A 12,715-nucleotide genomic window follows, 5' to 3' on the forward strand; every position below is an offset into this window, starting at 1 on the left:
GCCAACCTCAATAACTTTGGCACGCTCAAGCCCATTACTGGGTCGATCCACCTGGCTGAGGATTTTCCTCTCTTTTGCCGACTCTCCACCTTTCTAAGCACGATGTCCTTCTAGCAGGACAAGCCTCTCCTGGCAACATGCCCAAGGTGTATGAGATGAAGCTTTGCTATCCTTGTCTCCAAGAAACACTCTGGCTTCACCTTCTCCAAGACATCTGTTTGTTCCTTGTACAGTCCATGGAATATTCATTACTCTCCTCCAACATCACACTTCAAAGGCATCAGTTCTTCTTCTGTCATCCTTATTTATTGTCCAGCTCTCAGATGCACAGCAAGTGATTGAACAGACCACAATGTAGGTAAACCAGTATAAAATTTAAAAAAAAAATTTTTTAAAGCCATGGTCTGAACCAGGTGTGCCTTAGTCCTCAAAGTGACATCAATGTTTTTAGTAATTTGAAGAGGTCCCTCAGACTTTCCCAGTGAAATACGTTTTCTGGTCTCCTGACTTGTGGTATCAAGTATATTGATTGTAGATCCAAGTAAGATGGAGTCATTGACAGCTTCAATCTTTTCTCCATCTATCATGATGTCCACTAATGGGCCAGTGGCAAAATTTTTTGTTTTCTTGACCTCGAGGTGCTGAAGCTGTAGTGTTTGATCTTCTGCAGCAAGTGTTTCAAATCCTCTTTACTTTCAGCAAGCAAGGTCGTATCATGTGCATACTGAAGGTTATTGAAGACTCTTCCATCCAATCCTAATGCCACATTCTTCTTCACAAGAGTCCAGTCTCTTGAATAATTTGCTCAGAATACAGATTGAATACAGCTCTGATGCATGCTTTCTTAGTTTTAAACCATGTACTGTTCTCTTGCTCTGTTCATCTTCTTGGCCTAGGTGTAGGTTTTTGATGACCACAATTAAGTGTTCTGGGATTCCCATTCTTCTCAATGTTAGCCATAATTTGTTATGATCCACAGAGTCAAATGCCTTTGCATAGTCAGTAATGCGCAAATAGACATTCTTCTGGTATTCTCTGCTCTCAGCCAGAATCCATCTGACAGCAGCAATGATATCCTTGGTAATATGACCTCTTCTGACTCCAGCTTACACTTCTCATACATAGTTCCCTGTTTATGAACTGCTCTAGAGGTCTTTGAAGATCTTCAGCAGTATTTTGCTTGCATGTGATATTAACTTCCACATTCTGCCCTGGATCACCTTTCTTGCGAATGGAAGCAAATACAGCTACAGCCAGGTAGCTATCCTCCAAATTTCCTAGCATACCTTAGTGAGAGCATCCAGGGCTGCATTTGTCGTTTCAAACATGTCAGTTGGTATCCTGTCGACCCTGCGTGGCTTATATTTTTTGCCAATGCCTTCCTTGCAGTTTAAACTTCTTCCTTCCTTACCATTGGTTTTTATGGTCTTTCCTGAAATACTTCTGTGCCAGTCAGTTCCTTTTAGTACAGTGATTCTGTGTATTCCTGCCATTTTCTTTTGATGCCTCCTGAATCATTCAAGATTTCCCCCACAGCATCTCTCAGTATTGCAATTCGATGCTTAAATTCATTTTTTTTTCTTCAGTTCTTTCAGCTTGAGAAATACGAAGCAAGTTCTTTCCTTTTAATTGGAGTTTCCCCCCCCCCTTTTTAAGAGTTCTTCCCTTTTTGTTCTCCAACTCTAGGTCTCTGCATATTCCATTATAACAGTTGATTTTGTCTTCTCTAGCTGCCCTTTGAAATCTTCTGTTCAGCTCTTTTACTTTGACATTTCTTTTCCTCTGTCTCAGAAGTTCAGAGCCAGAGCCATTAGTGCTTTCTGACTACATCAACCAGATGGATTGACACAGTGACTGCAGCAATGGACTCAAGAATGTCAGAAACAACAAGGCTGGCACAGGATAGGACAGGGACCTGTTGTTCATAGGGTCACTGTGAGTCGTGGTCAACCTAATGGCATCTAACAACAACTGCCAGGAAGGTCTAGTCTTTTAGCTAGCGGCACAGCTCTTAAGGACTACATCACCAGAAAACAGCTCTAATACCCCAGGCAACAAAGATTCCAAATCCCTCAAGGGCAGAAAAAAAGCCTCCTCTGAGATCAGATCTGGGAGCTGCCAGATTAAGACACACAAGAAGCAGGAGAGTAATGATATTAGGAGAGCGGCCCTACCCACTTCCAAAAAGTAGCTCCAAAGTTTCCTAAGAATGGCAGGCTTTTGCTGTTTGTAGATACCAGGCTTTACAATTCATAATAAAACCCCTCTATATAGCCCTACTCTGGAGTCATATTCCACAGTGAGTGGTTAGACGGAGCTGTTAGACTATCCCAGGGGCTCCACAGGAGAAAGATGAGCAGTCTCCTCCCATGCAATTTACAGCCTCTGGAAACCCACTGGAGGGCCAGTTATGAGTCAGATCTGACTCAATCACAATGATTTTAAGGGGTTTTCCCACCCTGAAAGTTCTATAATGGGTAAAAAGAGATCTAAACGTGGATCCCTAAATGCCAATAGGCATTCAGCCAAGTGAAACTTGAGCGGATGACTGCCTCTGCTGTAAGGACTCTGGCCCTCCACAAACTTTGAATGTTATGTTTGTGAAAAGCAGAGATTTCCACCCAGACTCTAAGATCTGCAAAGAGACAAGTGGCTTGTTTTCCTGAATACCTAGACAAAATGCCTCAAGGCTGACACACCCCCTACTTCATACCTGAGAGCTGTAGCCACGACATGCTGCTGTAGGTCTACCTTCTAACAGGAAGGTCCCTTCTCCCATCAGCAAGAACGACAGAGCCAGAGACCAAACTTGTCATGCAGGCAAAGAATTTAGTGAAAAAGAGTGTTGGAAAAGGACACCTGTGGTTGTTGTTGTTAGGTGCCAATTATATTCACAGCAGCTCCACAAGCAACAAATCAGAACCTCACCCCATCCCATGCCATCCTCGTGATCTCAACACGCTCAAGCTCATGGTTATTGTCACTGTGTCCTTTCGTCTTGTTGAGGGTCATCTCCTTTGTTGACCCTCTCTCTTTCCCAGTATTATATCTTTTTCTGGCCTCTCCTGATAACATGCCCCAAAGTACATGAGACAAAGTTTCACTATTCTTGCCTCTATTAAGCACCCTGTCTGTACTTTCTCCAAGATAGTTTCTTGTTTTGGCAGTCCATTGGATATTCAATATCTTTCACCAACATCATAATTCAAAGGTACTGATTCTTGCTCAGTCATTCTTATTCCTTGTCCAGCTTTCGAATGGAAGCAATTTAAAATATCGTGACTTGGGTGCCCATAAACCCAAAGTACCATGACTATGTTGCTTGGAACAGTAGGTCAGTGAAAGAGAGAAAGACCTTCTATAAAATGGATTGTCACAGTGCCTGCAACCCTGGGCTTGAGCATGGTAGAGATTGTAAGGATGTGCAGGATAGCGTGAAGTTTAGATCCGTGCTTTATAGGTCTCAAGGAATCTGAGTTCACGTGGTGAAACCTAATAACAAGAACTTACAGTACTTAATTGGTGTAAAGTGTCATTGAGTCGACTCCTACTCATAGCAACCCTATGAACAAGAGATCTGAATCTTTTTCTATCCTGCACCGTCCTTATCATCTCCAACACATTTGAATCCTTTCCTACAAACACTATCAATCCATCTCATTAAGAGTCTTCCTCTCTTTCACTGATCCTCCACCTTTTCAAGCGTGATGTCGCTCTCCAAGGAATATCCTCTCCTAGCAACATGCCCAAAGTACATGAGAATCAGGTGTGCACCGCAGCATTTCAGAAAGTAGAATCAGGTGTGTACCGCAGCATTTCAGAAAGAATTCCGCCGCAGAGATTTCTAGGATACCAGGCATCACTTATTACAGCAAATTTTAGTTTAAACTGGCTCTGGCCAGTTTCTAAAAAAGAACTTAAAACCAAGATTTGAGCTAGCTGAGTTATTATAAGATATGTACAGCATTTTTGCAACCGGGAAGAATCTGCTTTTGTCGTCTCTTGATAAGAAAATACGATTCTGATCTTTCTTTCAAGATTTCTGCGTGTTGCGCTCTCTCTAGCCTGTCTCAATACTGTCCTCTACTGGACGGCAAAGTGCGTCCTCTGAAAATTCCAGTTGTGGATAAAAACCGTGAAAAACAGTTCCAACAAGCTGGTAGTAAAGCGGAGGCACGTATAATCATCGTGCGTGCTACTTGCTAATATGTTCTTCGGAATGTCTCTGGGCTCTTTTTACTCAAGAGGCTGCAGTAAACATTCTTGGGTCTGTGCCAGAAACATGCGCACAGCTCCACCATTTGCCATAGTGTAGTTGCTAAAGGCTCCCTCGTGGCTTACTGGTAAGGAGTTGAGCTACCAGTCTAAAGGCTAGTGGTTCGAATCCACAGACTCTGAGGGAGAAAGACAGGCAATCTCCTCTGATGAGATTTACAGCCTCTAAAAAGCCACTGGAAGGTCAACTAAGAGTCGTTCAGACTCAACGCAACAGTTACTAAAAAGTTGGTCCTTTTTCCTCTTTCTGTTCTTTCGTTTCTTTGTAGTGATGATATCATGTTAAATTCCGAAGCTGTTTCTCTGTTACCATATAGTATTGATGCTTTAATCACCTACCTGCAGAAGGAAAGACAAGCTGTTACCGTCTCAGAGACCAGAAATGTTGGTAAAACTTCTCAAATCATCCAGCTGAGTAAAATCTTTGTGTTGCCTGATGCCAAAGTCCACTCAACCCACTCCTAGAACAAGCCTTTGTGGGTCTTTTTTAGAGTATTGGAAATGTTTCTATTTCAACAGTATGGTGCTTAAGATCCCTTTATTGCTTAGGGGAGGGGAAACTACCCCTAAATACTAAGGCAAGGAAGAACAGACAATAACATAGCAGCCCCACTTCCCTGATGAAGTGAGAGCCAAAATGAGCTTGAGGTTTTAAACTTGATAGATTCGGTTTTGACCCTTTTATGCCACGCATGGAGTTCCCCCAACCTTGACAGGAATATAGCAGATTCTAGAAGCATCTCTGCCCAGCTTGTTGCCAAGAGCAAAGCTGCATACATAGTCCACAAACACCTCAAAACCTGGTACCAGGAAGTGGGATCCTCTTTTGGCACTCCATTAAGATGGTTTCTTTGTTACTTTGTCCCCTGGAAAGAAAAAGAACCCGCCAGCCTGGCATGGGCACCGCACTGCACGGAGGGCCCTGCCATTCACACCTCACCTGGACAGGGACAGCAGCCCAAGCTCAGAGGAGTGGGCTCATTTCCTGGCACCTAACAAATCAAGTGGCTTAGTTCACAAGCACTTAGCTGACCTCCCTGGGATAGCACATATGATACACTCTGCTCGGGAATAAATGTCTAGAGCCATTGACTGTTCTCACTGCCTAAAGAAGAGTCTAGCCTTACAGTAGAATGCCTACTTACACAAAAATACAGAGGATGACACATGAAGCTGGGAAGTATATAGCTAGAAACGTGAACTTTATTTGCCTTCATTTGTAGTATCAGCAACGAGTGAGCTCAGAAAGAAAAATGAAATCTTTTACAAAATCTTTGAAAAGAAAAAAGCCAGGTAGACCAGGTGCAATCTTTTCTACTTATGTGGCTATCTTTAATTGTTCCTTAGCTCCCTTGGAGTAATAAAAGAAACTGAAATTCTAAAAAAAAAAAAAAGAAAAGAAAAGGAGGGAAAACCCCAAAATTCAAAGTTTTGCTGCTATTAACTACTAAAACTGTTTATATGAAATATTTTCATACTCTCTACAAATGGAGATGTCGTTGTTGTTGTTATTGTTAAATGCCGTCAAGTGGTAGGCAACTCATAGCGACCCTATGTACTTTCATCCTCTCTCCAGGTTCATAGGGTTTCCAGAGGCAAGCTATTTCAGAAGTGGATGCCACTCCTGCTTCCAAGCTTGTTTTAATCAGGGAGCTCCACCAAACACTGACCGCCATGGGTAACCAATATCGCAAACGGAGATAATTTTCCATTTTCTTTGTGGCCTACTGGGTAGGGAGTTGCTATCAACCCAAAGGCAGGTGGTTTGAACTCATGACAGTTCTGAGTGAGCAAGATGGGCAGTCTCCTCCCGTGCTATCTATAGCCTCTGAAAAACCTGTTTGATGAGTCAGTTCCAACTCGAAAGCAGTAAGTTTGAATTTTCTCAATTAGCTCATTTTAGGGCTGAGGACAGAAGACCAAAAGGCTTGCAAAAGTGCAGGAGATGATTTAAGAAGCGCAAGAGATCCATCTTTTATTTCCTTTTCTCGTCTTACTGTTCTGGTTGGGACTTAGAGTACAATATTGAATTGTGGTGGTGGTGTACCATCAAGTCAAAATCAATTCATAGCTGACCCTCAAGCGGATTTTCAGAGGCAGCGAATCTCACAGAAGGAGATAACCCATCTTTCTCCCATGGCACAGCTGGTGTCCTGGAACTGCAAGCCATTCACAGCTAACAGCGCAACACCTTACTTCTAGCCTTAACTGGTTTCTGTTTGCAAAGAAAATGCCTTCAGTCTTTCTCCATTGAGAGATGGTAGCCCTTGATTTTGTACGCTGTTGTTAGATTGTTGTTAGGTGCCCTCAAGTCAAGTATGACTCATAGTGACCCTATGAACAAAAGATCCACACCCTGCTCTAACTGCGCCATCCTCATACTTCCTGACACACAAGAGCCCATTGCAGCAGTCACCGTGTCAATACACCTAGTTGAGGGTCTTCCTCTCTTTCACCGACCCTCCACCTTTTCCATCATCATGTCTTTCTTCAAGGAATAGTCCCTCCTAGTAATATGCCTCCAAAGAGCACTCCAGCTGCACCCTCTCCAAGACATATGCATTTGTTCTCCTGGGTGTCCATGGGATGAGATGTTCAGTGCTCTTCTCCAACACCACAGCTCAAAGGTGTCAGTTCTTTTTATGTCATTCTTATTAATTATGCAGCTCCCAGATGCATAGCAAGTAATCAGAAAGGCTATGGCTTGGATCAGATGCACCATAGTCCTCAAACTGACATCATTGCTCCTCAATAATTTGGAGAGGTCCCTAACTGCAGATTTTCCCAGGGCAATATGTCTTCTTATTTCCTGCCTGCTGTACCAAGGGTGTTAATTGTCTAATTTTGAGAATAGGCAGAGAGAAAAGAACAGTTGTGATAATTGAGTGTGCACAGAAGCAAGGTTCAAGTTGAAGTCTATTGCAAAGACTTCTGGGGTTGCTTGGTGTGACTTATTCTGGAATGTCACGATTGTGTAACTCCTTATGGTGCATAAGTTTTCCATGTGCGAGAGCTGCATCCTTTATTCCCCTTGTGAAAAGTACTTATTCTTCACTGTGTGAGGCATTTTGCACTCTTAGGACATTGACTTAAGTCTGTGGTTCTGAAAAAAAAACACCACCCCATTTTGTGGACAATGAGTTAATCTTAGGAGCTCCAGTGGTGGAGTCCACAGGGTGTCATGCTTCTAACCCAACCATTCTAATCCACCAGCCGCTCGGCTAGAAGGTGAGCCATCTCCTCATGTGTCATTTACAATCTCAGGAACCCAGTGGAGGACCAGTTATCATGGGTTTTGACTAGATGGCAATGAGTTTGAGGTATTTGTTCAGGTTAGCATAAGCCTGCAAGCAGGGTTCTTCTGTGTTGCAGGAAGTGGTGTTGTCATGCTTAATCTTTCATCATAGAGTGGTCTCCCACTTCTTGATTTAAGATCACAAGGAAGCAGGAAGTCTGGGCAGAAAATGGAAGTTCAGATGCTATTAGAATCCCATTAACTCTTCATTTTTCTCAACTCAGCTTTAACTCTGTCCATGAGTTCTCTCTAATTCTATGGAACACAATTTCTGAGTGTATCTCATTCTCATTGAGTAGGAACCAACTCATAGCTGACCCATCGGGGGTTTCAGAGGCTTTAAATCGCTCATGAGATGCATTGACAGTGACTGTAACCATGGACTTGAGCATGGCAGAGAGGCATTGCCCAGCTTTCTCCCTCGGACCAACAAGTGGATTGGAGCTGCCAGAGAGACGCCACCTTACGGTTGGCAGCAAAACTCCCTAAGGACCACATGGAATTTTAAAAAAAGAATATCTCTAAAATTTTAAAAAAGAATATATATCATAATAACAGGATTGTTGGGGTTTCATTATCCCATGAGTTCTCATATGTTGAAATCATGTATGACCCGGATAAAGATTTCCTCTAAAAAAATTGAAAGTTTGCTACTTTTGGTTTTGTTTTTTGGAGGGTAAGGTAAGGAGTAGAGAACATAATATATTAGACATTTATACTAAAGAATTCTTTGTTGTTCATCTGACATTCAAATATAACTGTTATTGTTAAGTTCTATCTTGTTGACTGTGACTCATAGCAACCCAAAGAACAACAGATCTTACTCTAGCTCTACCATCTATCACCTACACCATCATCATCAGCTCCATCATACTCAAGTCCAAGGTTACAGACACTGTGTCAACACATCTCATAGAAAGTCTTTCTCTCCTTCCCTGACCCTCCACCTTTCCCAACATGGTGTCATTTTTTAAGAACTGAGCCTTCCTAACAACATGCTCAAAGTATGTGAGACAAAATTTCACCAACATGTATCTGGACTCCTACATTTTATCAGGCATCCCTCCCACCTGGTATCTAAGGTCCCAGCCCTAAACAGTTGTTAAGACTTCAGAACTTTACCAAAATTTGCAAACAAACAAAACATCAATGCAAACAAAAACAAAAACAAAAAACCCAAAAACTCTGGGCCTTTTGATTTCAGATTCTATTTCTTCTTGGTTCTGATTTCATTTTGCTTTCTGGCCCTTGAAGACTTCCCTTCATTTCAAAAGGAAGTCTTGCGGTTAGACTCTTAGAAAATGAAAGGCCAAAAAGCCTGTAAGATCTTTCTGCTTCCAGTGCTCTACATACATGCTCTGAAGAAATCATTACCGTCCTGGAAGTTCTCTTGAATGAAGAAAGGACAAAATGCAGAGGAATGACACCTAAATTGATATTTGAACATAAGATCCATTCATGCAAGTAAGGCCTTTTAACTGAAATATTTACTGCATGAGGTAATTGTTGTTTTGATTGAAAAGGATTCTTTTCTGTCTCTACTTTTCCAACAGTCTTCTTGGAAAGCACAATTAAAACCAAGGGATGTATCTCATGGAGCAATGCCTCATGGATACCAATGTCTCTAAGGATGGCTTGAATTTTAACATCGTGAAGGAGTACATGATCCTGACCAGTCCCCAAAGAGTGGCTGTTGCAGTCCTATGCACCTTCCTGGGGCTGCTGAGCTCCCTGGAAAACCTGGCCGTGTTCTGTCTCATCCTGTCCACCCACCAGCTCCGTGCCAAGCCCTCATATCTGTTCTTCAGCAGTTTGGCTGGAGCTGACTTCTTAGCCAGTGTGGTCTTCGCCTGCAGTTTTATACATTTCCACGTCTTCAATGGTACGGATTCCAGAGCTGTCTTCCTGCTGAAAATAGGCAGTGTGGCCATGGCTTTCACAGCCTCTGTGGGGAGCCTGATGCTCACCGCTGTCGACCGCTTCCTCTGCCTGCACCACCCGCCCGCATACAAAACTCTCCTCACCCCCAGGCGGGCACTGGTCACGCTGGGCGTCATGTGGTTCCTCGCAGCACTGGTCTCCTACCTGCCCCTCATGGGCTGGACGTGCTGCCCCAGCGCCTGCTCCGAGCTCTTCCCACTGATCCCCAGCAGCTACCTCCTCAGCTGGCTCCTGCTCGTCGTCTGCCTCTTCTCTGTCATCATCTACACCTACGGGCAAGTCCTCTGGAAAGCCCATCAGCATGTAAGTAATTTGACTCAGCACAAGAATGTGCAGATGCTGAAAATTCCTGGGATGAGACTGGACCTCAGGTTGGCCAAGACCCTGGGGGTGGTGTTGGCTGTGCTGCTCATCTGCTGGTCCCCAGCACTGGCCCTCATGGCTTACAGCCTGGCCACCAAACTAAGCGACGAGGTCAAGAAGGGCTTTGCCTTCTGCTCCATTCTGTGCCTTGTCAACTCCATGGTCAACCCTATCATCTATGCCCTGTGGAGTCGGGACATCCGCTCTTCCGCCCGCCACTGCCTGGCCTACTGGACAAAGTACCCGCGGGGTCGTGGGCCTAAGAGAAAAGAAACCCTGAGGTCTTCAGTCACCGAGATAGAAGCATGTCTTGGTGACAGAAGTGAAAAAGAGTGAAAGAATGTGAAAAAGAAGCAACAGAAGACAGAAGTGACACACATGCAGTGGGAGATTCCAGAGGTCCGTTCAGCTTCAGTGGCCAAAAAGCCTTTTTCCTCCAGTTCTTTTTCTTTACTGAGTTATTTGAGTAAAGCTTAAAAATCATATTGGTATTTCATCAATCATACATATACCTTTTATTTTAGAATGAATTCATTTTCTAATTATTAATATCTAATCCTCCCCTCAGTGTATATTGCCTTTCCACTCATCTCACTTAACATTTCTTACCTCTTTATTGATGTTTATACTCCCCTCTCTGTTCCTTCCCATCCTTGATAATCATATAAGAATGAATATACCTTTCCTTAGCTTTTTTTAAACATTTTTTTTATTTTGTTAGTTTTGTTTGTGTCTGTACCGTCCAATCAGATCTGACAGGTACAGGAGGTGATTGGCCCTCCTTTTCCGGCAGAGCATCTGGTGAATTCGAACCTCATACCGCTGGGATTGCAGTACAACTTCTTGCCACTAGGCCACCAGAGCTCCCCTTTTCCTTAGCTTTTTATAATAGTTAGTATTGTTGCTGCTATAATGCACCATCAAGTCAGAACCAACTCGTAGTGGTGCTTTGCCAGTCTAGAGGACGGGGGCAGACAGGGTACCCAGCCAGACATGGCACACTCTGCTGATGTGAATAGACAGTCACTGCCAGCCCAAGATGCCCAACCAATGCCCACTTCACTGAGGGTACAGTGCCCCAGACGTGGGCATGCTGTATGCCAGGCATGGAACCCACAGGGGTGGCCAGCCAGAGGCAAGGGCCCTACTCAGAGGTGGAAGCCCCACCAGTCCAGAACCAGGCACATTCTATGGGAACATGGAAGTAGAGACTGAGTCTGTGAATATGGAAATGTGCACATGTCAGGTGTCAGACACAAACATGGCAGCAGCCTGATGTCAGGACACTGCTTGCCACGTGGTGTGGGCAGAGCATGCCCTTGTCCCCAGAGAGGGGACAGGAAACAAGGAGGAAATCATATCTTGCTTGTCAGCCAGGTGCTGGGATAGATCTTATCAACTTCCTGGTTCCCTCACTGACGAGAAAGCTTCCTCCAACCATTCAAAATGGCTGCAACACCATTTATACTCTCTGCTCCATCTCTGTCCCTATTCAGTGTTTTATTCCATTTATTTCTTCAATCAGCATTTTATCTACTTCTTTATCTTTTCTGTGGAAACACAGGGTCCCAGGATTATCTTCTGTGTCTCCTACCTTTGTTTGCTGGTGTCTTGGTTGAAGAGGATGTGGGTTGCCTAGTCCAGCATCATACCTAGAAGTCACCTCTTTCTCAGTTTTAAATGGCCCATGTTAAAAACTATTTCATTCCCTGGACAGAGAACAGTCTTGAATGCTTTCGCTTATTTGAACCATCTCAGGAGCTATCACATATCTCCTTCCATTGATGAGTGTTGGGACTGGCCCCTGGAGTCTGACTCCTGCTAGAGTAGCTAGACCCCATGAGGGGTGGCACGAGACAAAGGGGCCTGGAATAGGCTCAGTCCACCTTCTTGTTGTTCTTGTGGTTGTTATTGTTGTTGTTGTGTGCCATCTCGTCGGAACCGACTCATAGCAGACTAACTGTCCCGCAGGTTTTCCTAGGCAGTATATACTTGGATCAGGAAAATCTCAAGCATACCTGCACCCTCTAGAGATTAGAGAGAGCCAGAGGGAATTTTCAGAGGCAGAAATGAGTGACTTAGAGGAAATATGAGGAGATTGGATTGTTCTCCAAGGAAACTAGGATATGAGGTAGCTTACTACAATGAACTACTTCCTACAGCCTCTCTAGCCCAGAGTCTTTGTGCTCCCACAAAATGACTAGATAGAACAATGCACAACAATGCTTGTGGCCCATTAAAAGGATTAGACAAGTTCCTAATAATGCAAATAGCATACATGGCCCACTTGTGAGAGTGAAACCATGCAAATAGCATGTGTGATAACTGAATGAGGAGATTGGTCAGTTTCGCTGTCCTGCTAGGCTTAAAATGAGTCATCTTAGAAACAGAGAGGGGAAAAAAAATTTAAAAAAAAAAAGAAACAGAGAGGGGGCATGTGACTGTCGCCAAGAAGAGGAAACAGGAACAGAGCACACATCCTTTGGGCCCAAGGTCCCTGCCTTGAGAACCTCTTAGACCTAGGAGACAGTCATAGGAGTGGAGATGTAGCAAGAAGCAGTAGCAAAGGTGGCAGAACCAAGAGACTGGAGTGAGAAGAGGACCCAGGGATCGAGAAGGCTGAGCATCTTCAGTTGGAGACGCTGGTAGAATGGGGTGCCTCCTGGCACTTTGCCAATCCATGGATCTAGAGTCAAACACTTCAGGCAGAACCTTACTGGTGGAGTAGGGTGATTCTAGATCTTAGTGGCAGAGCTAAAAGTGCTGTTCAACACTTATCCAAGCAGGTAGAGGCCAGGCAGCCCAAGGTACTCCTGGGGAGTGGGGAGCAGAGCTAAGGAC

At 43.9% G+C, this 12,715-nt stretch overlaps 1 protein-coding gene across 1 annotated transcript; it reads left to right on the forward strand.

Annotated features, from left to right (window-relative positions):
• Positions 1–9,163: 9,163 nt before the first annotated feature.
• On the forward strand, positions 9,164–10,210 carry CNR2 (cannabinoid receptor 2 (macrophage)). Its single transcript, XM_006883659.1, has one exon. The coding sequence runs from the start codon at positions 9,164–9,166 to the stop codon at positions 10,208–10,210; it is 1,047 nt and encodes a 348-aa protein (XP_006883721.1).
• Positions 10,211–12,715: the final 2,505 nt, after the last annotated feature.

Source organism: Elephantulus edwardii, unplaced genomic scaffold (assembly GCF_000299155.1).
Source record: "Elephantulus edwardii isolate Elephantulus edwardi_28Jun2011 unplaced genomic scaffold, EleEdw1.0 scaffold00028, whole genome shotgun sequence".
Lineage (NCBI taxonomy): Eukaryota > Metazoa > Chordata > Mammalia > Macroscelidea > Macroscelididae > Elephantulus > Elephantulus edwardii.

Excerpts from the sequence above, each read along its gene's own strand:
- CNR2 (XM_006883659.1), top strand. The coding sequence starts at position 9,164 with ATGGAGCAATGCCTCATGGATACCAATGTCTCTAAGGATGGCTTGAAT.